Here is a 26,946-nt window from a genome sequence, read left to right on the forward strand (position 1 = left end):
CGGTGATATTTGGGCGTAGGCTATCGGGATGTGAGCAAAACAATTTTGCAACCCCAACACCCACCGTTCTATTTCTTCCGATGCATCAGCCACTGCTACGTACGAGGTGTTATAGTCGCTCTCGTCGTGACGCAAGAAGATGGTGATCGCATTGAGTTCGGAGTCCAACTGAGCGGCAGGGGAGGGAGGAAGGGCGCCGGGTGTCTCGAACGTCGTTGCCTGGGGCGGACCGTTGCAGAATCTTCCGAACTTTCACCGCGGTCGCAACAATTATCAACCACTGTGGGTTCTGATCAAAATTCATTTTTTTTCTCCTCCTCTATCTCGACATTATCTACGACGATGAAACAACAACAGTAAAACAATAATAATAAGTAACCACCACAACGAGAACAACGACGAGAGCCATAATAATATTAATAATAATAGTAATAATAACAGTAAGACCAATAACAACAACAATAGTAATAATAATAATAATAATAATAATAGCAATCTTTACGACTAACAGTATAAAGACGAAGAGTAGCAATCGTCGATCGTTAGAGATTGAATAATATTCCCATTATTAATTGAACAGAAATTCGATCAGCAAAGGAGAAACAGAGAAACGGCAAAAATGGTTTACGAAAGCGACTTCTACACGACCCGGCGTCCCTATTCTCGACCCTTGGCGTCCTCCTACACCGTAACGGTCAGTAAAATACACAAATGATTTTAATAAATATCACTGCATACATATATATATATATATATAGGGAAAGTATAAACGATCTAAAGATATCTATCGAAGGAGTGAATAGTATAGGAGTGCGGATGACATTTGACGAGTGTCTATATAAGTGCCAAAGCCGAAGGGAAGGGTGAGGCAAAGTAATAGAAGACGATAATCGGGGAATATAGACGTAGGGCACGAGGGTTGAAAACCTATCGATAAAATTGCAGATCCTCTGTGTTTCGCCGCATATACCGGAAACCAGATATTTTTATTTTCAATACATCGAACAAGATCACGAACAGTTTCCAGTGTTTCTTATCAAGTTTTTACAGCTTTTGCCTTATCCTTAGCTGGATTCGAGTGACGTTTTTGCTTTTTGTTGTTTAATACCTTCTCGAGATACAATACCGAAATCTTCTCCCGTACAGCTACTCGAATCGTTGTAGCCATGTGTGTATTCGATTTTAATTTGAAAGCCGCCATCACGTCAGCAGGATCCTCTACTCGCGGAATACGTTCAATGCATGCTATAGGGAACTTACATACTACAGTGCTCGTAAAACGGGCTTAAAAATGTTGACCCGTCGTCGCGACCGGGTCGAAAATTAACCGGCGGCTCCGTCTGTAATTTCGTTGTATAATTATCGCCGATATCGGTGGACAGCTGGGTCACCAACGTGAAATCGAAATTTCACCAAAATTTATTTCACGATACAGATATATCCCAGGCGGATACGAAAACGGTACATCGAGTGTAGAATTAATCGCTTCGATTTCTATGTACGATTCGTTATTGTCGCGACTAAAATTACGGTATTTCGAATCGTTCCGAAAATACCCGGCGATTGGTCTTGAGCGCAAATGACGTGGTACACGTTCCCCCTCGACCGTAGATTTCGCGTTGCCCGTACCACACGGCTCCCGTTGGCCCCTATCGTCGTGGCGAGCACTTATCACGTCAATTCCGATTGAAGCAGTGGTTCGAAATGTTCGATTCCCGATCGATTATCACCTAAAAAACATAAGCTAATATGTGAAGCAATTAAACGTCGATTTTCAAGCTAACAATTTACTTGTACTCGGTTAACCGACTAATTCTCTCACAGTCTCAACTTCCACACTATATATTACAATATACCTATACTCTCGACTCTCGTATCATCGCATATACCTTCGATCACGCGATAATCTCGCGCTTCTCCGCGCTAATAATTCGCAATTATCGCATCATTATATTGTTACAACGATACGAAAGTAACATTGATTCCCTAATCCACCCAGCCCTCACCGATGATAAAATCTGACTCTATATTCGCAGTGTGCGCACACCGGTTACACGCGTATACATATTTAGATTCTCTATTTCACGTATGATAATCTTCGAGTTTCGAGCGCGGTTGAGCTCGCATAAGTTTGTCCTATTCATAGCTGGGGAGCGCCATTTCTCCGGGTTCGCGTAGCGTTAAACTTAGCCGCCGACTGGATCTGAGGAAATCATACTCGCTCGCCGGATCCTCGAGGTGATCGGTAGTGAGGCGCGGGACCTCCGAGGGACACGGGGGTACGGAGGAGGAAATGCCGCGGAACGGAAATACCACGGACTCTCCCATGCCCGTAACGTAGGCGCCCGAGGAAAAACTTACGCCGCGATCTCGCGAATCGCGACGAAATTCGACGATTTCTCCAACCACCCGAATCGCCAACGGAAACGTCGACGATACGATTCGGTGAATCTTTCGAAATACCTCAGAGTCTGGCGTCTTCGCCGTTCCCTCTGTATTTTACGCGTTCGCGCGATTCCGTTCACACCTAGACAGTATAATTTTGAAGATCCGACTTACAGAACGAATCCGCGACGCGGCCGTCAACGCGGACGGCGGGGCGGACGAAGGGGTGGCGTACGAGAGCGCGATGAATATGCGGCGGTATGGCATCGTCGGTGTTGCGTTACGATGCCCTAATTTAGACGCGCGTATGGTCCCGCTGCTTCCCTCCTTCCCCCGCAACCTTCCGCAGCTGGTCGGTTTTATTCTTCGGCACACCGACGTCTCCTACGCTCTAACCACCCACACGTCCCCACCGAATGACCACATCGCACCCGTGTAATTCGCGTATAATCGATCGCTACGCACTACGCACCACGCACGGGTGGGTGCGGGTAGGGGGTAGTTCGCGGGGAGTTCCGCTTCACCCAGAAACCACCCACGGCCGATTCGCACCACCCGATCGTTTGCGACGCTGCGAAATATTTCGTAATAATTATGTTCGGATGCGAATATTTATACGAGTGTCCCAGAGCGAGGGAAGGGGGAGCGGAGGGATGCAAAAGAGAAACAGCTGAGAAGAGAAGAGGAATAACGGGAGATTTGTATAATTGCATGCGACCCCCCCCCCCCCCCCTCCGGCTGTATATCGCAGTGCGATTTACCTACCATGTGCGGCATACGAATGTAACGTATCGTGAATACGATGTGTAATAATAATTATTATACCATATAATCGATAAACGAAGAATGGTGATGATATAATAATGACGATAACGATAACGATGGATCGCTATGTAAGGAATCGAAACGAGACAAAAAAAAAAATAAAAAAAAATACCTCTGGTGTGGAAGTGAAGACGTGGAAGAAGAAGGCTTCGACATTTCGAATAACGACCCGCCCCCTCCGCGCTCCGCGCTCCTCACCCTTTCCCGACAAAGATCGCCGCGGTCGACTCGAGAGTAACATAAGCGAGGGCGTGTGTTGAAAAATTCCAGAAACGGGAGATGTTCCCCTGGGAGAAGGTGCCGTTCGTCCCCCGGCCCTCGTTAGTTCCCGAGCCGTTCACGGTATGGGGCCGTAAGAAGCAGGACCCTCAGAAAGAGTTTTACCAGTACGCCACCCTCAAGGGGAAGGAGGGCGTCATCCGCGGAAGGAATCCTTCCAAGGACGACCACACGCGGCAACTGATCGAAGGCGGAACCGTTTCCAAAGTCGGTCTAGACGCCGCGGCGGAACTCGCGGCCAAGGGGCACGTCTACGAGAGGGGGATCCTGTCGAGGCAGCCGGGATCGGAGAGGCACGCGATCGCCCCGGCCACGGGGAGGACCAAGATCCTGATGGCCCTGCAGAGGCCCTCGTGGTACAAGTACTGAGGATCCCCGCGAACCTCGACCTCCTCTGGGACCATGCGCGCGGACTGCACACGTAAATGTTGACCACAAGTCCAGAGGATCTCGTCGCCGGAACGGAGTGACCGTACTCGCGTGTTTTTCATTTGCTAGAATTGATATTGTAAGAGAAAAGTTCTTTTTTTTTTTTTTTCTTTTTTTTTTTCTTTTTTTTTTTCTTTTTTTTTTCGAGAAACGAATACGGACGAGGTATGTCGCCGTCGCGAGTTCGACTCGCCACTTTATAGGTGTATATCCGCGTAGATCGAATACCGATGATTGAGCGGTTGGCATTGAGGCACCACGGACAATGACGATTGCACAACAACATCTGGTCGAATATTATAACACCTATGTATACATGCACCACTCTATATACATATATATATATATATATTTATATATATATACCTAATCATTGATTCAAATACATCACCTATACGAATACCGCCGAACAGTCGATCGAATTATTTAACCGATTCAAACCCCGATGCACCCGTCATACCCGCACGATTACCATTGAGAGATATATTCGGTGGGAGTGTCGCACCGATCACATTATATAAAATTACACCAAGTTATACGCGTGAATGTCAATATCAATATCAACATCAATGTCACTATTGTCATTACTGCAATCGTTGTTGCTATTTTCATTAATACATGTGTACGTATAGGTATGTGTCGATCGCTCGTTGCAAATGATTGGCCTGCACGTTGTGTGTCTATGATTGAAAAACGAAAGGAACATATGATTAGAGCCGACGATTTTAATATCGACTATAAATTGCTCGGACGAGGAAAGAAAAAAAAAATAAATTCCCTGGTCGACTAACCGTAAATTCCATTTCGGAATTGTTTTTCTATGTGTATGACTTTTTACGTCTCCGTTTCAATTTTTGACCAATGTCTATCGTTCAGCTTCACGCGTCGTGCGAACATTTTGCCGTGGCATCGGAAGAAAAAACAAAAAAAAAAACGAGAGCAAGATTTTTCAGCACCTGGAAAGTGTCGCGCGGTATCGCGGAAATCTAGCCGAGTTCGTCGACCTGTGAATAATACAGGTATTTTTATTCGTTCCATAAAAGTAGCCGGCAATATGAGAATTCATACGTGAAGACGTACCATTTACCCGCCTTGTTTCCAAATTTAGCCATTCGAATTCCCGGATCTATTTCAGTCGCGAAAGAAGCGCAGAACCGCGCGAGCCGGATTTTCGCCAACATTCTACGGAGATACGATGAAAATGTAATACGAAAAGAGAGATCGTCGATTTTCTCCGTACACGTATATGTATGCATGTAGTCATGGGTCAAAAAGTGGAACCCCGTCGCGAGACCTGACCTGCTAAAAAACGTCATATTAACAAATTAGCCAGAGCTCGTCTCGTGCATTTTGTGTATGTGCATCCCGCTCATAAAACGCACTCGCACATAACGCTAGTCCCGTACCGGCGAATGACACACCTGCGGCGCAACGCCGTTCGGGCGAAGAGCCAAACTTACAATTAGCCAACGCCCGTACAGTCGCACCTACCTACCCCTCGCCTGCGCTGCACCGCGCGAAACACACGCACCTGCCTGTAGACGTATGTATTTAAAAGTCGGGAGTCGAAACAAATCGATCGACGATATATATCAAAAGAGAGATAACGATGCGCTGTTAATGGCGATGGTGACGATGGAATCGGGCGGATTGGAATGAAAGGCAATCGCAACTACCAACCTATGTTCACCCCGAATCTAGACACCCCGGCACTACGTGGTCCGCGACCTTCCGGACTACGGCGGCAGGTCGGCCCAAGAGCAGTACAGCTATTCCTACTCGAACACCAGCAGCAACAACTCGACCAGCTCGTCGTTGGACCCGCGCGGGAGGCCCCAGCGCACCAGTTACACCCAGGAGCACGTCGTCAGAAGGGAGAGCGGCCCCTACGGGTCTCACTCGACCGAGAGATCGTCATCCAGCTCGACGGGCGGCGGTCCTGGCGGATACCGCTCCACCTACGACTCCCACACCTCCGGTAGACTCCCGGGCGGTACCACCTACCGTCACTACTCCTACCGCATCTAGAGGATCCTCTCCCCCTCCCCCGTCCCCCTTTCCCCCGTCACCCGTCCCCCGTCCCCCGTCCCTATCCTCCTTCCGCATCGCCCTTGCGTGCCTGTAACCCGCATTACACGTAGTACACGGTTTATCGAAGTGTGATTATGTCCAGTATACATCCTAAACAGTCCATTTTAACCGAAACGTTATGTTTATTCAACCGCACTAACCAGATGAAATCACATAGCGTATACAGCAGCCGCGCAACTGCGACCATTTTATGAAAGGAAGACAAAATAAAGAACGAAAGAAAAGGGATACGCACAAATTTCATAAGATCATTACATCATCGCGGGTTGTTGCCGATGTGGTTGTTTTTGCTTGTTTCTTCCTTAATTCATTATTTAATCTCGTAGCACAGGTACTGCGAGTACATACTATACATGTATAATGATAACTTGCAGGAACCTATAACTCACAATCAGTCAGTATATGGATTAATTGAAATGTATGCCGTGAGAGTAAAGTTAATCATACATCCAAATAAGTATTTTCACTAATCGTACTAACCACGAAAAAATCAATTAACCTGGAAAAAGGAGGAAAAAAAAAAAAAAATTAAATAAAACAAAATGAAAAAAGTAATAATCGTAACATGTATACGGCATAGATAGATGTACGACGCGATTGACGATATTCAAAGAAATTCATTCTAACCAACCGAACGATCGATCGAATGATTATTGCGATAACAATGCATCACGCTGAATAGACACACAACGCGAAAATTGGCCAAAAAAATATCAGAACTCGGTGTATGTGTAGCGAGGGGGGAACGACCACGTCGTACATACCACGTAAGGATTCGGATCGGTTTGCGCAGGACGAATGAAAAAGAAAAAAAAAACAGAATACGTAGAATTTCGGACGTCGAGGGCGTAAAAATATCGCATCTCTTAATCTCGCTCGATCATTGATTGACGACCTCGCCGACGACACGTCCGCAATACACGATAAAACCAAAGAAACACTTCCTACACGGTACACACCCCGACCTTGCGATGCACACTGTTTATTTTGGAAATGTAGAATAGAGAGCGAGGAGCGACTAACCCAGCTGTATTTATTTGTATATCTCTATCGCCTCCCATGTGATCCTCGCCCCCGACCGCCGCCGCTGGGGTATCGCCATGAAAAATCCATGCGATTCGTCCATCCGTCTGCTTCTTTTCTTCTTCTTCTTCTTCTTCTGCTTCCGTTTTCACTCTGATCTACGCGACGCCACAGGGCCCTACGATACTACCTCTATCCACCGTGATTCAGGTGAGCAATATTATACAGGTATATCAACTGATCTAATTTACACCTAGCGTTACGTACATTGTACTATTATCGGCAATACCGCCAATGTTATTAACTCGCTTCTGATCCTTGACGCTTCCTAGAAAATATACCATGCAATCAGCCGAATGACTCTGTTCGTACCTTCGCTTTCCGCTGATTTGATTACCTGTTTCTAAATGCATCTAATGAATTTTAACGCTCGCTTGTTCGCTCGACTACACACGGAACACTCTTACTCTCAGTTTGACGAAGCGATGATCGATCCATACGAATCTAACGATTGCCAGCGTATCGATCGATCGACGTCGTCGGAGGCTCACCTGCATCCACGATCGCATCGACAGAGGCTTTGCAGGTCTAACGCTTGGATTCTGAAAAATGTTAAAAATATGTATGAGAGGAGTTGGAGAATGGGAACTAACCGCAAGTTGTGCGAAATCAAGAAATGAAATGAAATGAAATGTAATGAAAAACAAAAAAACTAGGCTGAATGGAAAAGCCGAGTCGCATCGTCAGCCTCTCTACTCCGTTTGTAGGTGAGTTCCTACCCCCACTTGCCGTACCGGGCGCACAAACGTTTGGTGACGTTTGTCCACACACCAATTCACAGCGTCTACCACACCGGAACACCGATACCGATCAGGATCCACTCGAGGGTGAGGCCCTCCGTATTGGCCGCGGAATACAACAGGATACGAGACCTCCCCAGGCCCTCGAGCAGGTCCTACACCGAGAGATACCTGAACTCGAAAGACAACATCGTAAGTCCTCGTATAGTCCAGGAAATAAATAAATAACAACACGTTATACCGTACAAACAAAAACCACATCACATCGCGCCTCTATAAGCGAACGTTGACGAATTTTCTCGAACCGCGGAAAGTGAGGGGGACGTTGTACCATGCGATTGTTCGCCAATCAGCCAATCGTCTCCCCTCCCGATCCCCTCATCAAACACAGAGCAGTGCGATAATCTACTGAAATTCTACCACCCGCAGTTCTTCGACGACGAGACGCGTCGCATCCGGGCAAGGGCGGACTCCCTCCTCCGACGCATCCACGTCTTCGTGCCGAGGCCCTCGGCGAGGTGAGTGTCGGTGGTATCCGGGTGGTGGTGGTGGTGGTGGTGGGTGGGGCCAAGGGACGACAAAGTTTTCAACGGAGGGGCGTCGTGTTTTTTTTTATTTTGCAGCGATTTCCACGAAGATACCGACCCCGAGCGACTGCTAAGCGACGATTACATCCGGCGTCTCCTGGGAGCGCGTAAGAACGTCCGCAAGGAGATCGAGTCCGCCTCATGGTACGCGGCACCGGAGCAACGCGGCCTAGGCAAGGGAAACCTGGCCTGCGTCGAATACGTCGGCGGTAGGCCGCACTCCCGTAGGAGGCCTTACTTCAAGCTCGCCGACCTCAGGCCCGTCGACATTCAGAACGACGTTAATCTGCTAAGTTTCTACAGTAAAAATCGGCAGGCTGCCGCCAACGCTTGTGAGTATTCTGACAATAGGTTTTCACCGTGCTCTTAAAAAAAAAAAACGAAACATATTGTCGAGTACGTGACATTCGGCACGCACAATATAAATTATAAATAATCGCGAATTTGCGAAGACACGGACAACACCGCGCTACATACATACATATGTATATGTAAAGATCTATATCGCACGCGATAAGTCATTAACGTGTCACACTGCACTCGATCATACGCACATTACAGATATAACCATATACGCACGTGGGTAAATACATCGTACGGAACGGTTGCATACAAAGTCGGATTTACCTTCGATAATGCAGACACGATTATCATACATATATACGTATAACAACACGTGGGTGATATTAACATTTTCACAAACGGGATAATAATAAAAACACTGAAAATAATAACGATGACAATAAAATGAGCAAACAAGCGTGGAACGAGGTGATCGAGAGATGAAATGCGAATGAAAACGGTGTAAGGGGTCACGCGACACCGTCGTCGAGTGAATCTTTGTTTTGTTTTTTTGTCCCATGCACCGCCATTCACGTCTTTGTGTTTTTGTGTCATTTGTATATACATCTATAATACATATCCTCTATTTGTTTCACATTGTGTGTATCTAATCGTGGAATGATGAAAAATACGATTGATTAATTTCTATCTATAAAAACAAATGATCTTAAAAGAACCAAACAAACTTTCCCCCACCCCCGCGAGGTGACGAAGGAATATAAATTTTAACAGACGGGGCACACGGGTGACATATTTGGGCGCAGGACAATAGCAGAGGAACGAGCGATATTTTGAACGTTTCAGGCCACGGATGGAGAGATCGTGTTCCCGAGCTGAACGCCGAACCGGAAAAGTCGAAACCGGAAGAAGAAGTTCCCTTGCCCGATCTGACGGAGGACTAGAGCCGCACCTGGCCAGCCCCCAAATTCGATCCCACGACGACCGGTCGTCGAATAATATACATACATATACGCAGATTATACGGTAGATTACGTACACGGCGAAACGATCGCGAGCTGACCAACGATTAGAAATCACTTTCGGATTACAAAACTGCAGACGACTGTATTCCGTTCCATTGTTCTACCCATTGACATACGAACGTAAAATTGTCACGTCAAATGACGTGATCTTGGGATCTCCGTAACTTAGTGTTCGTTTTTCAAAATTTCAGTATGCGGATGATCGATGATTTCGGCAAAGCTTAATATACATGTAACGTATACGTACCGCGGTCTGAGTATAGAGGTCGTACAAATTCCCCCCCCCCCCCCCCCCCTCACCCAACTTCGACGTTGACGTAATTTCGATGATTATTACTCCTTGTGGTTTTTTTTCTTTAAATTCTAGATGACTCTTTACGACGAAATTATTAAATCTGTAATAACGAAAATATAATAATAATTGATAAAATTAATTATTCAAAATAAATTGAGCAATATGTAGTAGTATATACCCGTCATGCCACCGTTGTACCTATACATGTGCGTAATGCATATACACGTATACGCTTTTATCGAGGTAAGCTTTGTCTTTCTCACCTGGGCATAATTTTTTCCCACTTATTGTTCCCCTCGTTGTGATAATTTTATGCCAATCTCATTGTCAGTAAAATAACATTCCATCAGCTATACTATACCATACACCTACTTTCGTCAATTTTCATTATAATCGATTAATCGTAGCACGGATCATTGCATATTAAAATATAAGGCAAGCAATAATTGGCATCGCCGTAATAATCACGTAATCACTGAGGTATATGTTAAATACGAGACGAAAAAAAAAAACCATTAAACATTATAAATTCACCGCCACCAGCACTAAATCGATTTTTGGCTGCGACTATATAAAAACCTCATACTATAAATGGCCATTTCGCGTATATATTATACATTTCATATGTACATAAACATATGTACACATATATATGTATATACGCGACTACCCCTCACCCCACGTAACTTTCTGTGCGCTCGAGTATGACATTCACAAAACATATCAATTTTACAAAAAAAGTATACCACCATCATCAATATTAATGAAAATAATAATAAATAATAATAATAATAATAATAATAATAATAGTAATGGTAATAATAGTAATGGTAATAATAGTAATGGTAATAATCGCAATGATAATAACAATTGTCACCAACTGATTGATTAATTATTTAATTAATGAATAATCGTTACTCATACGACTTATATTCATAGGTAATTTATGTGCGAACTGTATGTTTCATACGCATGTACGTATTCGTTCACAGCTCCCGCCGGTCATCTCACCGAAAGGGAAATAAGAAAGGGTCAGTATCACAGCAATTATATATGTGTATAGAATCGATATGTAACCTACATTGTTACGTACCCATTCGTCCCGTGAATAACGCGTGCATTGGGGTCTTTCATTTTGAGGCGATGTGTCGACGGGTAGTGAGAAAAAGCAGAAGAAAAACATCGCCTGAAAATGAAATGGCACCCCAGTGTTTCACAGATGATTGACGACAGACGATGGGGGTAAGTTATAATTTGACGCACCTGCGCCGGTGTCTGTTCGTTTTCAGCGCGAGCGGTTGAACCGGAACGGATCCCGACATCCGACCCGGTCGACACCGTCCCGGAGGAGGCTGATCCAGAAAAGTCAGGTGCATGTAAGTGTCGAGCAAGTGGTAAAACGATTAACATTTCGATTGCCCCCCAAGTGTCGATAACTTTTGAACGTCGTTCCCGGTGTACGTAGAATGTCTCGTATTTGCAGCTCTCGAAACCCCCGAAGCCCCCGAACCAGCCGCCGCGATCGAACTCGAGGAGATCGTCGGCAAGAAGAAGGAGAAAAAGGAGAAAAGAAAGGACAAAGAGGGTAAATCATAGCTAGATACACGTATCCCGATCCGATAACATGTGTATCGTTTACTAATTCGTGCGGTTGCGGATAATCGCGTTTAATCGAATCTGCTCTGCGTTACCCACCTACCTATACAATACCTCTGCCTCACACGCACAACCGTCGCTCGTGTTCGTACACAACTCGTGCGCCTGTACACCTTGCGTAACACACGTCTACGCCGTTTGATAACTCGATCGCTATACACATACACCTCGTTTTTGCCGTCAGTGAGGAAGGCAGCCGACGAGGAGGCTCTGAGGAAGGCGGAAGAGTACCTCGCGAGGCAGGCGGAGGAGGCGAGGTGAGCGAATCGATCGATATGGGAGAATGAAGGAAGAGAATTGAAAATAAAAAAAAAAAAAAAGAAACTGGGATTTTCTACGACGTCGAAATTGTTACAGACTGGAGGAAGAGAGGAGGCTGATCGCGGAGGAAGAACGTCTGCGGCTCGAACGTGAGGAAGAAGAGGCGCGATTGGTTCTGCAGAAGGCGCAAGACGAAGCTCGTCTCGCGGAAATAGAGGAGCAAGAGAGGAGGGCGGCGGAGAGGAGGGAGGCGGAGGAAAAAGAGGAAGCGGCTCGTTTGGAGGAAGAAAGAATAGCGGAAGAGGAAAGGTGAGCAATTCTTCCACGTGCGAAATTCGCCCTTTTTCCAACCGTAGAGTCGAACGTGGTATTCCGCACGCCGTTCTCGTGTATTTCGAGAATCCGAATCGGCGTGGCGCGGGTTGCACGCGAATGTGATCGGACGCTCCCGATTTCAGAGCGACTGCCCTGGCTGCGGAGGCTGCGGCGTTGATCGAGGAGGAGAGACAAGCGGCTATCAAGGCGTTGGAAGAGGAGCAAAAGAAACGAGAGGAAGAGGAGCTTCTCGCGGCGGAGAACGCTGCTGCCGAGGCGGAAGGTACGGCGGGATCGCTTCCGGTCGAGGAGGCGGAGGCGACCGAGGAGACCCAACAAGAGCAAGAGGAGAAGCCCGTCGAAACGGTCGTCAACGAGGAGCCCGAGGTTTGAAAAAGTTCTTCGTTCGACGAACGCAATCTGCTGCTTGTGCTTGAACTTACGGTCGTTCGTCCGATTTGCCCAGATCGACGAGGTTGAGGTCGCCGAGGAGGACGAGGCGGTCTTGGACGAAAACGTCGTACAAGAACCCGTGGAGGTCGAGGCCGGCGACGGTCAACCGACGGACGAGGCGATCGTCCAGGTTACGGACGTCCCGCAGGTCGCCGAGGTCCCCTACGGTCCCGACGACAACATTTGGGGCGACAACGAAGACGCGTAAAAGCCCCCCCCCCTCCGCACGCCCACGCCGAAATTCATAAGATATAATTACGATATTTTGTACACCCGCCATATACCCGATATACCGATAATGTCTGTTGAATACCTACGCACGAGCTGATCGTCGCCGTTGATTTCTAATCGTACAGGGACGTTTCGAGAGAAATGCCCCCGTGGTACGCAAGGTTGAAGAATAAAGCCGACTCGTTACACATCCATTGACAAAATTTTCATTTCATTTAGCACTTTTCACCGGGTTTATACGTGGGGATTTTTTCGCGAATCACACGAACCACTCGTGCGTCACCTTATACATATACATATACCGCAGCTCCGCTCTACGAATATTGCTGCATGGTTACGATACGAGGCATAGCGATTAGTAGGCTATTTATAACATGAGCCCGTAATTAGGGATTCGCCGATTAATCGAGCTCCTGCAGCGACCATACCTCGACTCCATCGACTGGCCGGACGTGTCCGTGTGAAAGTAGGTATATAATACCTAATCGTATTCGGAACCATAACGCGTCGCATACGTGTGTACACGGTGGGGGAGGGAAAAAAAGGTCGCGGCATCGGATCAGGAAGTATTTCAAGTATAAATCGGTTTAACTACGACCCTCATGGTGCCACGTAGGCGAATTTCAACGATACCCGATATTCGATTTTCGCCAAGGTGAAACGTAGATGCGCCCACACCTACGTGTGTACCTGTATGTATACATGTACATGAGTCGCGTACAACTCGATAGAATTCTGCATTACATTGTATCTCGGTGTACGTACGTACGTTGGTGCGCGGTATACCCTTCGGGGGTTGGAAATGCATTCGGTTTCGTGCTCGTCATTCCGGATCCGCGAATCCAGATATTATTCAAAATCGTTGAAGCCTCCCTCGTCGGCGCACAGATACATGTACCTGTACCTGTAACTGTAACGTACAACATGTACGCTATAAAAGAAGACCAGAGAGAGAGGGGGAGAGAGAGAGAGGGAGAGAGAGAGAGGGAGAGAGAGCGAGCGAGGATGAATATTCCATCGTCGCTGTAGGGGTGACGACCGTCTGCTGACGTCATTCGAATTCCCGGCGCCTCCGCGAAGGCGAACTGACGTCATCGGGGGTAGATTCGGGACTCCGGGGGGTGGAGGCGAGGAGCCAATAACGGGCACGTGCGGTTTGCGCGAGCCCGCGTGGCGCCCGAGACGTTCGACGTCTCGGGATTCCGCGGCGTGGAGACGGTGACGGGTCCTGGAGATGAAGGATAACGACGATATTTTTGCGAGCCGCTCGATTCCTCATACGGACGCTCGATTGCGTGTAATTGTAACGCCCCACCGACTGTCCGTAGATTCCGTTGCAGCTATGACGACCTGCGGCCAGGCGTTGACTCCTCGGTATACCTTCCGCATCGATTTAACTCCGGAACGACCGTGGTGTCTTCTTCGTTTTTTCAACGTCAAACCGTACATGCTGGGATAATTCAAAACTAATCCGTAGTATTATCGACCCCGTGCGCCGTATACCTGTAGCTATGTAAATCCGTACGACTGCACTACACCGCGATTTCCAACGCGAACGTCGCTCAAGATTTTCAATTCTATTTTCCGAAACGAATGGAAATTTTGACAGGTCCCAAGATAAAACGAAGGCTCGATTTTCCTAGTTTTCGGAAAAAAGAGACGATCGGGATCGGCTCGTTTTGAAAATCGGCCTTATTCCTTTTCTCGGACACCCTGTACGATGTAATTTTGTTGGATTTTCTCGACTCGCCCGAGTCAGTCGATGCATCGATTTGTTATACGTACATACGTACCTATACATGTATGTACAGGCGTACCTATATACACCTGTGTACGTAACATCTAGACGTAACGTGATTGAAATCTTAGAGCTATACGTGCGAAAGCAGAGCGTATTGTTACGGTTATGAAGAGAGCGATACGTTATCGCCATTGACGCACGAACTGCAATCTTTTGCGCGAACGGTAAATATTCCCAGCTCTCGTCTATTTTCCCTCTATCGTGAACGGAGCTAGCGGGGGATCATTTCGAAGACGTCGTCGATAGTCGGAAGCCTTGTACACACGACATAGGTATACATGTACATACATACATACATACCTACACGGTCGGAGCAGTCACCTGTTAATTTATCGCAACGGAATCGCGACGATTGATAATAAATTTCTTTGACGTTTAACGTGTCATAAAAACGCCGCTGTAATCGCGTTGAATTTATTGGAAGAAGTTCGCGATGACGCTGGTGAAATTCATCCGAGTTTCAACATTGTAAAATTCGGCTGTCTCGAGGAATTGAGATAGGAGAATCAGTGGAAGACGAATCAGAGCAAACCGAACGGGGTTTGACCGTCGTCTGGTTGTTTGGCGCGTGCCGGACCCGCACGCATCGGAGACGCTTCGGAATTCCGAAAAGAATTTCGCCCGACTATTCGCGGCACGCGGTCGGAGTTCGTGCCGCGCGATGCTTCGGATCGTTTCGACGTGCCGAAGAAAAGTGAAACGAGTAGGTCGGTACTGCGGAAGGAACGAAAGCACGCGGATAACGAAGCGACGAATTCGCAACGATCGGATCGTAGTTACACGGGCGAGACTAGGGGTCATCGTAACGCGAAAACGCGCCGCTTCTCTATACCCGCCGATGACCTCGACGTTGCAGGGTCGAGATTTTAAAGAGAAACGTTTACGCCGAGGTCCGATTTATGCGGCTCGCCGCTACCGAAGCGTTCTCTCAACGCCGGGTTAAATGAGGCTCGAGAACCGGGGAACTTGAAAATTGACGAGAGAAAAAAAATACACACGGCGTCTTCACTACGTACACAACGTAATTATCGCTGCACACGCGGTTCGTCTCGTTCGTAGAACGGCCGATGACCGGCACCTAGCGACCTAACGACCGAGCGAATCCCAATCCTCCTCGGATTTGGAATTTCGGTCCCGGGGACCTTCGGGGCATTGATATCGTATCGCGGTTCGTTAAGTCCTTCTTCTCGATTGCATGTACCTACGTATATACATGTATCTTCGACGTTCACATTTGGCGACGCCTCGGGTTCGCGTAGGGGCGTCGCGACGCTCGGGGCATTCGTACGCCCTGCTGCCTCAGTGGTCGAAGTCAGTCCGTGGGAGACGACGTCTCTTGGTGCGTCGTCCGACGTTACGGCTCCGCGGTCTATCGTTCGATCAGATTTTACGAAACGACGTTGCTGCAGCTCGTTCGTAATTGTAGCGCGCGCGCGAAAACTATTTTTGTACAAAGGAACGTCTGATTTTCGAAGAGAACGGAGAAACGTGTACGTGAAATACCGGCTACTTCGATAATCCGGGGGCAAGACGAACGCGAATTTACTTTTTTTCTCTTCCACGCTTAATCGCCGGCGTACAACGACCGTAGACGACAACTTTTACGTGCGAACGTTACACTGGTTTACGTGTATGTTTTATTGAAATCGAATAACGGATGAGCGACTTTTTCGATAATCACCGTTGAAAAGTACAGCAGAACTGCAGTGACTGACTACGAGGACGATAATTGTCTTGTGATTTGAACGATCGATCAAAAGACTCCGGGGGTGTCGCTTTCCGAGTTTTGCTAATGGTCAAAGGTAAGTTGGTCGATAGAAATACGTATATTACGTTTTCCTTATATATATCGTTGAATCCGCGGTTCGATAGTCGATTATTCATTCTTTGTCCGTGTAAAATAATATCATAAGCTTTGGCATGCGAGGCTTTTTCTCCCTTTCGACTCTTTCGCTTCCTCCTAAAAATGGAACTTCGATTCCATGATACTCGATGTACATCTGACTTTGTGAGGAACAAAAAGTTTCGCCAATCGACAATATCTTCCTTCGTTACTTCCTTTTTTTTTTTTGTTTCGTTTTCTTTTTTTGTTGCAACAGGTTGACCACGGCCACGACTAGGTACTTATGGTACTGCTTCGTTTTACTCGAATCTTAGCAAAAAAAATCTAAGAAGACGAGATTACCTTCGAGTCAATCCGGATTGCAAACGCATTAATCCAATCAACGAGACTACCTGCGCTACGAAACTATCTTATGCCGGTCCTTTTGACCGATAAGCTTCACGCGCGATGCAGAATCAAAATCAACCCGAAAAGCCTTTCGTTCCAGGTATGCACCGACTATTTTCTATTCCATCGTATGAAACCGCTAACAAGAAAATTAACTAAATTTAATCTCATTTTCAACCTTGATGAACGTTAAAATAATATCTCTCACGGTCGCAACGCATCTCTATCTTTCCAAATCAATGGGCATTCGGGGGAAATTACGGGCACACGAATGCGTTTGAGAAAACTAACGTCGATCGCATTATCGACAATAAAGATCGAAGCGTCTGATTTTTATCGGTGCTAAATGAAGATAAAACTTCCAAAACTACGTATATATGAATCACACACGAGATGTTGAACAAATAATCCCTTTTCTCTGTATATAATATTATCCGTCGCTGCAGTAAACGCAAGCCGCAATAACAAACCCGCACGGTATACGCCTTGTATCAGGTGCTTATGTAACCCTGTGAAAATGATCGATAATCGATTCACCGTTGTTGTTTTTCTCATCTCACAGGTATGCTGCCGGACATAGCCGTCACCATGGTATGCGGGCGGGAGATCCACGGCGCATTCAGGTACAGAAACTAACGTCTTACCTCTGGGGGTTGTCGATACGGGGGTGGTGGTGGGTATACAGACGCGAATCCTTGACGACGAAATAGCCAGACACGTTTTCCCGGTTGTACGTGTATACATGTAGTTGAATGGAGTAGCTGATTGCTAAAGACCGCGAATAGGCAGGAATGACGTCACATTGACGTAAGCAACAATTGTCGACTATTAAAACTCGCGAGGGCGGAGGGCTGGGCACCGGAGGGAGGCGGAGGGGACGATTCTCCCACTTCTCGGTTTCAGTTCAACGGTCTTCCGATGATTGAAATCGAGGAAAAACCTCCACGTCGTTACCTTGCCGCAAAAGCTCCCCCCGTCCGTTTCCTAGGTCAGCGAAAATCCATCCTTTGTCGAGAGGTGTTCCGTTTCATACGTCACCTGAAACACACACATTCCGGTAAAATTACAACCTCGCAGGAAGAAGCGGAAGAGGTAGCGAAACGTTCGACGACAATTTTTCGAAAAAATCCTCGGAAATTCCATGAGATAAATATATCAGTTGACTTACCCCGTACAGCCTCGCTTATGCATCGAAATATTTCGCTACACCTTTATGTAATACGTTGACGCTACACACATATGTATGTGCGCCGCATGGCTTACGGTCGCAGGGATTTGTCGCACGCCCGCACCGAACAATACCGTGTAAACCTGGAGCGCGTTATTCCGTTGATTCGATTATCGGCCATTATAACAGACCGACCGTCCTTTCAAACTCAGACGAGGTGTCGACGCCCTCGCACCAGTTTCAAGGAGATAAATTGGGCTCGTATTACATACATGTATCCCAATTCTATGTACCAACAGTTTGATCGTGGACGATGTCGACTCATCCGGCGAGTCAATTTCGATGAGCGCTGGGGGTCAAAATTTCGAAGGGTCATCCTGCACGGGTAGCGGCGGCAGTTCGCAGGAGACGTCCCGGTCCTACTCCCACCCCTCGTCGTCCACCCCCCTGGAGTGTCTGGTGGGACCGAGAGAGAGGATAAAGCGGATCCAGGTCGAGGCGGAGACGCGACGGGGTGAATTCGCGAGGCTCTTGGAAGAGCACGCCCAGGTGGTACGAAAGCTGAAAATGATGGAGGCGGAGGAGCAGCTCAACGTGGGTGCCGCATCCGCGACGACCTCAACGATTGCCACCCCCGCGAGCGGGGCCAACGTAATCGGGCCAACGCACGCGTGATTAGCAGGAGGATCAGGATTAGGATTGGTAACGCGCGATGATTATCCCAGCGTATCACTGATACTTGGGCCGAGGAGCGGAGGGTGGAGGAGAAGAATAGGAAGAGGGATAACGAATCGCAGGGATCGCACGACCGCGGCAATAGTCAACAAGATCATTGAGTACCTAATATTATATCTACTATATACCTATTATAGGAATGCGTGCACGAGAAAAAAGGATACATGTATCCCGAACTCTACCGGACACCCCCATCCCTTGTATGAGAAAGAAAGAAAACCTGAACAAATATGTAACACGTAGCGAATCTAGCAGCCGTATACCGATCGAACTGGTTACACGAGGGCAGCTACTTCCTTAAATATTAGTATCATTGATTTTACGTCGGTCCTATTCGCCGACGACTTGAGGAGCTGAATGATTCAAACTCGTACCCGGGTATAAATAGTCAGAGGTCTTTGATAAAGAGGGGAGGATATGTTGAATGACAGCAGGGTCAGACGAAATATCTACTACCCCCTACGTCGCACATCAAGGCGTCGACGTTACGTATAAATATACCCATTGTATAATCTGCGTACGATTATAAAACGTATCCTGTATGTCTAGTATTATTATAACCGAGGATGAGGTATTAATATTATCGATATCTACCGGTATAGAAATGAGGGGCAAAATATTTCTACTTCTTTCTTTGAGTAAAAGTTTTTATATTACGTATAGGGACAACGATGTCTGCAGCTTATGCTTCGCACCTAAATAAGTAAACTATTAGATATACATATGGGTACAGTAGCCTGCAAAGAGACACCTGAGTATAGGTATACGTAAATAAATGAATGATGAAACACTATTGTAAGATTGTATGATAAAAATAAAGATACTTTTGGCAATAATTTTTTCAGAGAATTCCAGAAAGACTGTGGAGCAAGATAACATAATAAAACAGGAATAATATTATTAATAATAGTAGCGTTAATAGAATAATTGTAATTGTTCCAAATATTGTGACTCAGTGATAATTTTTAGCGATGTACACCTTATCAATTTTGTAATGAGAAAGACAAACGATATGTAAAAACAAATAAACGAGGGAAAATAATATTCACGAATAGATACTGACCAAGCAAATTGCAAATAATGTAGTACACCTTTTACGATAAGAATGTAAAATATATATATTTTATTATCGAATTGTCAAAAACATTCCTACGTTGTATATACGGTGTATATCACAGTATTGTCTGAGGAAATTTTTTCACCATTCTTCCCTCAATGACTCCTCTTTGTACAATAATCGAGATCCGGCTCCATTTATCAACGATTCCTTCTGTGCACGCCAAATTGCAACTGATAGAATTTTCTATCGAAGTTTCTCCAAATAACTCCTTTCTTTAAGCTCAAACGCGCTACAGATCAGAGGAATTAATCATCCGTCCGAGATCGGATATCGACGTGACTTTTGATTGATTGAATCAAATATTACAAAGATTCTGAATAATTAGCTTGCCAAAGCTTGGCAAAGTAGATGATTGAAATAGCGTAGAATCATTCCTGCAAATGTTAATCTACAATAATAAATCCGTCAACATAAGAGAGAGCAACGGTGACTGTGGAAGAATTTGGTATTTTCTACATCACACATCGTGCCTTTGATTATTCTGGAACATAGCACAGGGAAAAACATTTGTTCGACAATTAACTTCCTTGATCAGCAAACTATTCTTTGGATTTGCAGGGAACGAAGCTACTTCGAGTTCAACGACTACATGTTGAATATCAGTGAAATCGAGAATGAAATCTAGAACTTGACATCAATTTCTATGGTTCAGTCGCCCTACGTTGCGCAGCCAGCATCATCATCCTGTGGCTAAGTTTCACGTTATGATCTCTCAAATATCGAATGAGGTCGGCTTGTTTCTCGAGTAATTCGACTAGCTTTGATCCTTTCTGTTGACAGCCCACCTCTCCCCCTCCTGCGTAAGAATCTTGCGTGAAAGAAGACAGCCATTCTTCTCTGGTGACATCGGGCAATGGTCGAAGACGATTGAATTTCACAACTCTTCCTATACGATTGGGACGCACATTTAAAGATTAGTTTCGTGGTTGTGATATTGAGGATTCAATTTTGGATTAATATTTCAATTGCTTACTTATATAGTTCACGTAAGTAGGTACGATAACTGCAAGTTCCAGAGTGGTGAGGAGTAGGATATAGTTAACTGGAGTGATCCACTCAGAGGCTCTGCAGTATTTTTCATAATCAGTCTGGTGCGTTTGATGCAATATGACTGCGAGCATAAGATAAGCGGTGTTCCAAAGAGAAGCGACAAAGAAAGGTGCCCTAATATGCTGATACGTCGACTGATAGAAATCGAGATAACCACTGATTCTTAGGTGATGGTGTTTCAATTTAAGCAACTGATCGACGAGCATAATGACCAACCAATAGGCACAGTGAAGGTATAACAGTATAAAGTAAGTGTCGCATTTGTTTTGCTCCTGGGGCCAAAGACAGACAAAAGTAATTCCAGTTATTTCTAGAGCTATCTGAAAAGTCATATGGTTATTATTTCTAAACTAAAGGCAACAAAAACAGACTTTCTTCGATAAATCAGAACTTACTCCTAACACAAGCGCCGAGGTTGCGCATGGTATCGTATCAAGTTTTTGAAAATAATCTTCTTCCTGTGACGACAATACAGGCTGTAAATACTCTTCGTCATCCATGTTTATAGACACGTTGGAAATTACTGTACCTTTGCGCAAAAATTTTAAATTAGATAATATTGAGATTCGCTTTGTTCGAGAATCGAGTCTCTTTTTCTAGGTTATATCAGAGGCTTACGTCACATCTTACTGTTTGGTTACTCACGGTTTCAGAGTTGTTTAGGTGTCGAATGAAACTGACCATCCCCCGATAAATATTATTCTATAAATCCAAAGATGAAGGGTAAACAATTTTCAGCTGTTACAATGTTGCGAACTTTGTACCCATTCATCCAAGTAGGGGGAAATGAATTCCTTTGCAATTACGTACGTATACGTACAACTCGGCGAATCTGTTCTTGGATTTTACGGCCCTCCCTGCTTACGCACTATCTGTCAATCAATCGGAATTCAGATGCCAACGAAAGATTCATGTGAAAATTATGAATCATGCACTTTGTTCCGAGGCAAAGCTGTCAAGATTAACTACAGATGCCAGTCTACCAGTACTATTACCAACTCCGGTACGAGAATTAAAACTTTAATTTAGTACGAGCGCATCTTGTTGAGACTGCAGAAGCAAGGGCTGTGCTGCTGTCAGTCAACGGATGCTAGCAGACGACACGCTGGCTACGGCGGCAGAAATTCGAAACCCTCGAGGTGCTCGATCGTGTTGGGGATGCAAAATTCTTCAGTCAAGGGAAAAGGTAATCAACCTGTTGAAAGATTTTTAACCAGCACGGAATTTAGCGAAAGAAGATGCGAACATCACCGGGTGAAATGAACGGAACGAAGAAAATAAAAAAGAGTGAAGGTGTGAGGAAAAAGGAAAATCTCCAACGAAAAAACCTAATGAAATTGTTCAACACCTGTATGGGAATATTAGAGGGAAAAGATTGTAGCGTTTGTTCGTGAACTGAAGGAGTACGGTGAATGAGGAGGTGACAGAGGCAAGAAATCAGAAAGACGGACGCGTGCGCGTTGTTCATTACAGGTGCACGTGGAGACAGCATGAGACTTCGCTTCGGTGGGTTCGAAACATAATGCAGCGACCTAGTCTGCTGGGCAGAGTCCGAGGGAGCGTTTCTACAGTTTAAATTTTTGAAAGACGATTCGGTCTCCAAAAAAGCAAAGAAACAGCGTACGTGTGAAAAACACAAACTGTTATATCAACCCCTAACAACAAGTACCAAATATCGCGCCTCTCTTTCTTGCTCGCTTGTAATCCGCGAACGTGATAATATGCACGTTACGAGAAGTATACCCGTTCGCGAGTCTGCAGCTTTCCCAATTCACTACGATAATCGCATATGATTGAATAATATTCGAGAGTAAGAAAAGGTAAAATCTAAATACCGGAACGGTTTGTTGGCCAATCTGAGGCAATTCAAGACGACTAAAAGATGGGTAAATCTTCGGAAGAATCTGGTAACGCGCCACCCCAAGAAAACGCAAGCGGCCAGGCGCAGAAGGATGCAAATTTATACGAAAACCGTGCGGAAACGAAGAAAATAATTCGCGTGGTCACGGTAGTAGCCTACGTATTCTCGGTGAGTTTCGCCGCGATTCTTTTAAGTGTCTACTACGTGTTTCTCTGGGAACCACCGAACCCAAGAATGATACAGAGGAGCCGTTTAATCGGCGAACCGCAAGCGGAATATCTGACGGATAGACTGCATCAACGGACACCCGGATCATCGAGTCATCCCGAGAAATCGGCGACCCTGCAGGATATCGAGATTAACCCCGACTATTCGAAAACGGATCAAGCGCGGCAGCTCGTCTACTTGTCTATGATTCCTGCACCTACTCCGGTTCTCTCGTCACCGGAAACGTCGAAACAATATCCCAACTCCGCAAGGCCCCTAAAATTGGCACCCGGCTCTTTCGACTTGAATTCAACACCCCCGAGCACTGCAGCAAGTACGACATTGACGAAGGTGCCGGATTACCTGCTCAAGTTCGTTGTCGGGTCAACTTCGGCTAGTGCGGGTGAATCGAGGAATCTCGAGGCAGCTTCGTCGGCAGCCCCAGCAATTTTATCGACGGAAAAGGATCGCATCGGTGCTGTCGAGAAGATCAAATCACTCCAGCTTTTGCGAAGGAGCCGACAAAATGGCCAACGAGTCACAACGACTACGTCGTTGTGGAACAACCCCGAAGTTTCGACCGAGGGTAATAACGACGATGATAAACATCAGCTCGGTAAAAACTCGAACAATTTTCATCTGAAATCATGGACGAGGTATAACGAGGGTGGTGTAAGGGAACCAACGTCAGCGTCCAAGTTTCATCGACTTTCAAGTCCCGGAGTTGACGAGGATTCTCTTGCAGAAACGACCGCGACTGTCCTCGGCGTGTCTCCGACCTCCGATAATCAAGGTATACCCAATAATAAAGGTCTTTACTGAACCACGACGACTTGGTCCCTATGGAACTATTATAAAAGCGAAAAAACGATCCGAACTGTGACAGTGGAAGGTGGAGATGATCACTATGTGGATTGCTCCAGATAATGCGTAACCGATAAATCAGACGAACTAATACAGAAAAAATATATTCCAATTGGATAATTTCGAGGAGGGGGGGAGGGGGGGCGAAATGTTTTTCTTCTCCAGAGGTAGAAGTATTATGGTTATACCGTTCGGACGTTGGGGTGGCGATTGAAGCCTTAGGAATAAGCGATATACCGGGGTCAAGGAGAGGTCAAGGAGTAGGAGATGATGTGGAGGGTATTGGGAGGTCGCGGTCGGATTATCCCTCGTATATTGAAAGACGTACATGTACAATACGCGGAGTGGAGTATCGCAGTCGATCCTATAGGAGAGTATCTTTATAAGGCTTCGCATGTACATTAACGTTACGTACGGCCTACATTCTTTCAACATATGTATCCTACCTAACTACCTACCTATGTACCACCTCATTATGCACAGACACGAAATGAAAGAAATGATAAGACGTCACCTAAAACAGTAGCTGACCAAAAAGTTTTAAACCAAGGGCTGCCCGGTGGATTGACGTCTTAAAACTTATCAATATCATTCTGGGGATAGGTTTTTCTTCTACGCTTCCTTGGTCTATAGTAATTGGCGTATACCACACCATGTTATGCCTATAGATAGGTATGCACACGTACGCCTATAATAATGTTTGTCTATCGCGGTGATCGAAGCTCGCCATCGCTCTTGAAACAAAGGTGCGCCTAATTCTGGAGGAATCCTCGGTCTACACCAGTGCCACTATCTACGAATATAATCGGCGATCGCGTATCATTGTATACGTACTATTCATACAGGCCAGGGAATCGGAATTCCCACATATTTCACGCACATCGTGTTCGGCGTAATCGTTTTGCGGAGTATAGACGCGTAATTCGCGAATGCGAATATGCTGGAAGATGCAATTATCGAGAAATTGCGAACAACAGGCATCAGAAACCGCGACGCAGTCGTTAATCGATATCGTATCGGCTGAGGGCTATAGGGAAGAGGTGTTCGCTTTGCTTCGTCAGAATCACCATCGTCGACATCGAGGGTAGAGTTGATTATCCTGCACCGAGTTACAAACGCCCCGCGTGCCACGGATACGCGTTTTACGTATACATATGACATGTTGCGATTGGGATATACATATGTATATCTACATAGGTACATCTGGTTCTATATACTTCATCCAAGTTGATCGCGCGGCGAGGGTAGACTTGCGCAGTAGGGTAAAAGCTTTTCGATGAGCTTCCAGATGAAAACGAAGGTGGTGGGTGTGCCTCGAAGTGTTGCGTGCGTCTTTGCTCCGCTGTTTCTGTACCTCACATACCTGCAATATGTATAACGTTAATTCGCCATTCGGCAAACACATCACGCGTGCCAATAATAACGCTCGTGAGTTCGTATAATACGATACATCGCCAACACCCCTGTGCCTTAATTGTTGCGAGTCCTCGCGCCGTTGGGCAAGGTCGGAAACGGTTATCGTCGACTCATGTACCGGAGTGCAAAACAATGAACACTGCGGATCGTGAGACTTGGATTATCCGGACGAGTCTTTCGTATGGTAGCGCGACTCACAATTAGTGGGGCGGCATAAGCTGCGATCGAATGTCTTGAGAGAAAAATTCATCCCCATCTGTGTATTACCTATACATTCAATGAAATATTTTGTCATTTATTCGTGATACCAATTGCTGTCGATAATCAAATTGAAGATGCGACGCGAATTGCACGTGTTCTCGTAGAAACGATCGACTCGACTAAGCTGTGTAACAAAATTTTACGTCCAGGAGAATTACGAGTGCAGAAAAATCTCGCGGCTAATAAAATCCTAGAAATAATATTCGATCCTTTCGCGCGATGCAGCTTCCGAGGAAGATGAGCGCCCAGAATGTGATGGCTAGCATAAGCCGCACATTGGGAAATCGTAGCGATAGTAAATCAGCGGCCGCGGCGAACGAGGTGAAATTCGCGGGTGAGGAAAGCAAAGACAAGCTTTACGAGCCAAAGCACAAACAAAAGTTGGTTAGAGTTTTGACAGTGGTAGCATACGTGATATCGGTGAGCCTTGCGGCGATAATTCTCTCGCTCTACTACATGTTCCTGTGGGATCCACGGGATCGTTCCTACTACATACCGAGAGCCAATAAACCGACTTTGACCGGTAGCAACAGACTAGAATGTCGAAATTCGACGAATACCACACCCGGCGCACCCACGATGAACAATAGGCAGTACCCGGAGATCAGGAATAATGGTAATTTTATTTTCACGGCCGCGCAGACGGGTGACGAAAGTAGAGGAGAATTAATAGACTGATTCGAATGAACCAATGACGGTTACAGGAGGATAAAACGCATGATAATTTGTTAAATTCCAGTTGCGATTGGTGCCGGCGTTACGACAGAGGAATCGAGGACGCAGACCGCAACACCTGCAGCGGACCTTCATCTCTACGATAATCTGAACTCGTCGAGTATCACAAGTTTACGGAATAATCCATACGATTCGGGCTCTCAACCCGAGAAAGAAAATTCCGAGGCAGAAGAAGGAAGAGGAGAAGTAGAGAAAGGGGCTGTCGAAAAGAAAGAACAAGCTGATCAACGTTATCGGGGGTCACCGACCCCCAGTTTTGAAGAGCGTATCCATTACGCCGATGAAAACGCTAGGGATATTTTGAAGAATCGCAAATGACTTTGATAATATAGTACTAACGGGGGATGGAAAAAGAAATTGTTTCATCGGTGTTATCCTATCACGAGCAACGAATTAATCACGAGAATTGTGTACATCACCCACCCCCTTGCAGTAGGTATAATTTGCGAACTTTTCTTCCATATACATATGTATACATACGTATCGCAAACCTAGTAGACATATAGGAAATCAATCGCCACCGTTATTTAAAATACAAGTAGA

At 45.9% G+C, this 26,946-nt stretch overlaps 4 protein-coding genes and 1 long non-coding RNA gene across 17 annotated transcripts; 3 read left to right on the top strand and 2 right to left on the bottom strand.

Moving 5' to 3' along the window:
* The first annotated feature begins 146 nt into the window (after positions 1-146).
* On the top strand, positions 147-13,149 carry LOC105691828 (capping protein inhibiting regulator of actin dynamics-like). Of its 9 annotated transcripts, none has more exons than XM_012410559.3 (13): positions 147-282; positions 581-694; positions 7,207-7,242; positions 7,800-8,024; positions 8,262-8,350; positions 8,456-8,751; positions 11,032-11,070; positions 11,329-11,415; positions 11,523-11,624; positions 11,880-11,952; positions 12,053-12,265; positions 12,415-12,658; positions 12,738-13,149. In XM_012410559.3, exons 2-13 carry the CDS (start codon positions 620-622, stop codon positions 12,930-12,932), a joined length of 1,674 nt encoding a protein of 557 aa, XP_012265982.2. In that variant the 5' UTR covers positions 147-282; positions 581-619; the 3' UTR covers positions 12,933-13,149. The 9 variants fall into 9 exon arrangements, with proteins under 9 accessions (XP_012265982.2, XP_048507958.1, XP_012265984.2 ...); XM_048651999.1 differs by lacking the exon at positions 147-282 and adding an exon at positions 422-440; XM_048652001.1 differs by lacking the exon at positions 11,032-11,070.
* Positions 970-2,889, bottom strand: LOC125500200. The gene is made up of 2 exons (XR_007277439.1): positions 2,560-2,889; positions 970-1,730 (listed from the first exon to the last, which is right to left on the bottom strand). It is a non-coding gene; the product is annotated as an uncharacterized LOC125500200 (long non-coding RNA).
* Positions 13,150-13,943: 794 nt separating the features above from the next.
* On the top strand, positions 13,944-20,069 carry LOC105691832. Of its 2 annotated transcripts, XM_012410570.3 has the most exons (4): positions 13,951-16,558; positions 16,856-17,086; positions 17,549-17,609; positions 18,454-20,069. In XM_012410570.3, exons 2-4 carry the CDS (start codon positions 17,047-17,049, stop codon positions 18,827-18,829), a joined length of 477 nt encoding a protein of 158 aa, XP_012265993.1. In that variant the 5' UTR covers positions 13,951-16,558; positions 16,856-17,046; the 3' UTR covers positions 18,830-20,069. The 2 variants fall into 2 exon arrangements, with proteins under 2 accessions (XP_012265996.1, XP_012265993.1); XM_012410573.3 differs by lacking the exon at positions 16,856-17,086 and having other exon boundaries at positions 13,944-16,558.
* LOC105691831 (transmembrane protein 192) lies at positions 19,982-22,108 on the bottom strand. Of its 4 annotated transcripts, none has more exons than XM_048652023.1 (4): positions 21,705-22,108; positions 21,455-21,582; positions 20,983-21,375; positions 19,982-20,895 (listed from the first exon to the last, which is right to left on the bottom strand). In XM_048652023.1, the coding sequence occupies exons 2-4, from the start codon at positions 21,480-21,482 to the stop codon at positions 20,651-20,653; spliced, it is 666 nt and encodes a 221-aa protein (XP_048507980.1). In that variant the 5' UTR covers positions 21,483-21,582; positions 21,705-22,108; the 3' UTR covers positions 19,982-20,650. The 4 variants fall into 4 exon arrangements, with proteins under 4 accessions (XP_048507980.1, XP_048507979.1, XP_048507978.1 ...); XM_048652022.1 differs by having other exon boundaries at positions 21,455-21,588; positions 21,705-22,107; XM_048652021.1 differs by having other exon boundaries at positions 20,983-21,379; positions 21,705-22,105.
* Positions 22,109-22,601: 493 nt separating this feature from the next.
* LOC105691826 lies at positions 22,602-26,936 on the top strand. Its single transcript, XM_012410556.3, has 2 exons — positions 22,602-23,920; positions 26,408-26,936. Exons 1-2 carry the CDS (start codon positions 22,942-22,944, stop codon positions 26,719-26,721), a joined length of 1,293 nt encoding a protein of 430 aa, XP_012265979.2. The 5' UTR covers positions 22,602-22,941; the 3' UTR covers positions 26,722-26,936.
* The last annotated feature ends 10 nt before the right edge of the window (positions 26,937-26,946 follow it).

The sequence above is a fragment of the Athalia rosae genome, chromosome 3 (genome assembly GCF_917208135.1).
Source record: "Athalia rosae chromosome 3, iyAthRosa1.1, whole genome shotgun sequence".
Taxonomy (NCBI): Eukaryota; Metazoa; Arthropoda; class Insecta; order Hymenoptera; family Athaliidae; genus Athalia; species Athalia rosae.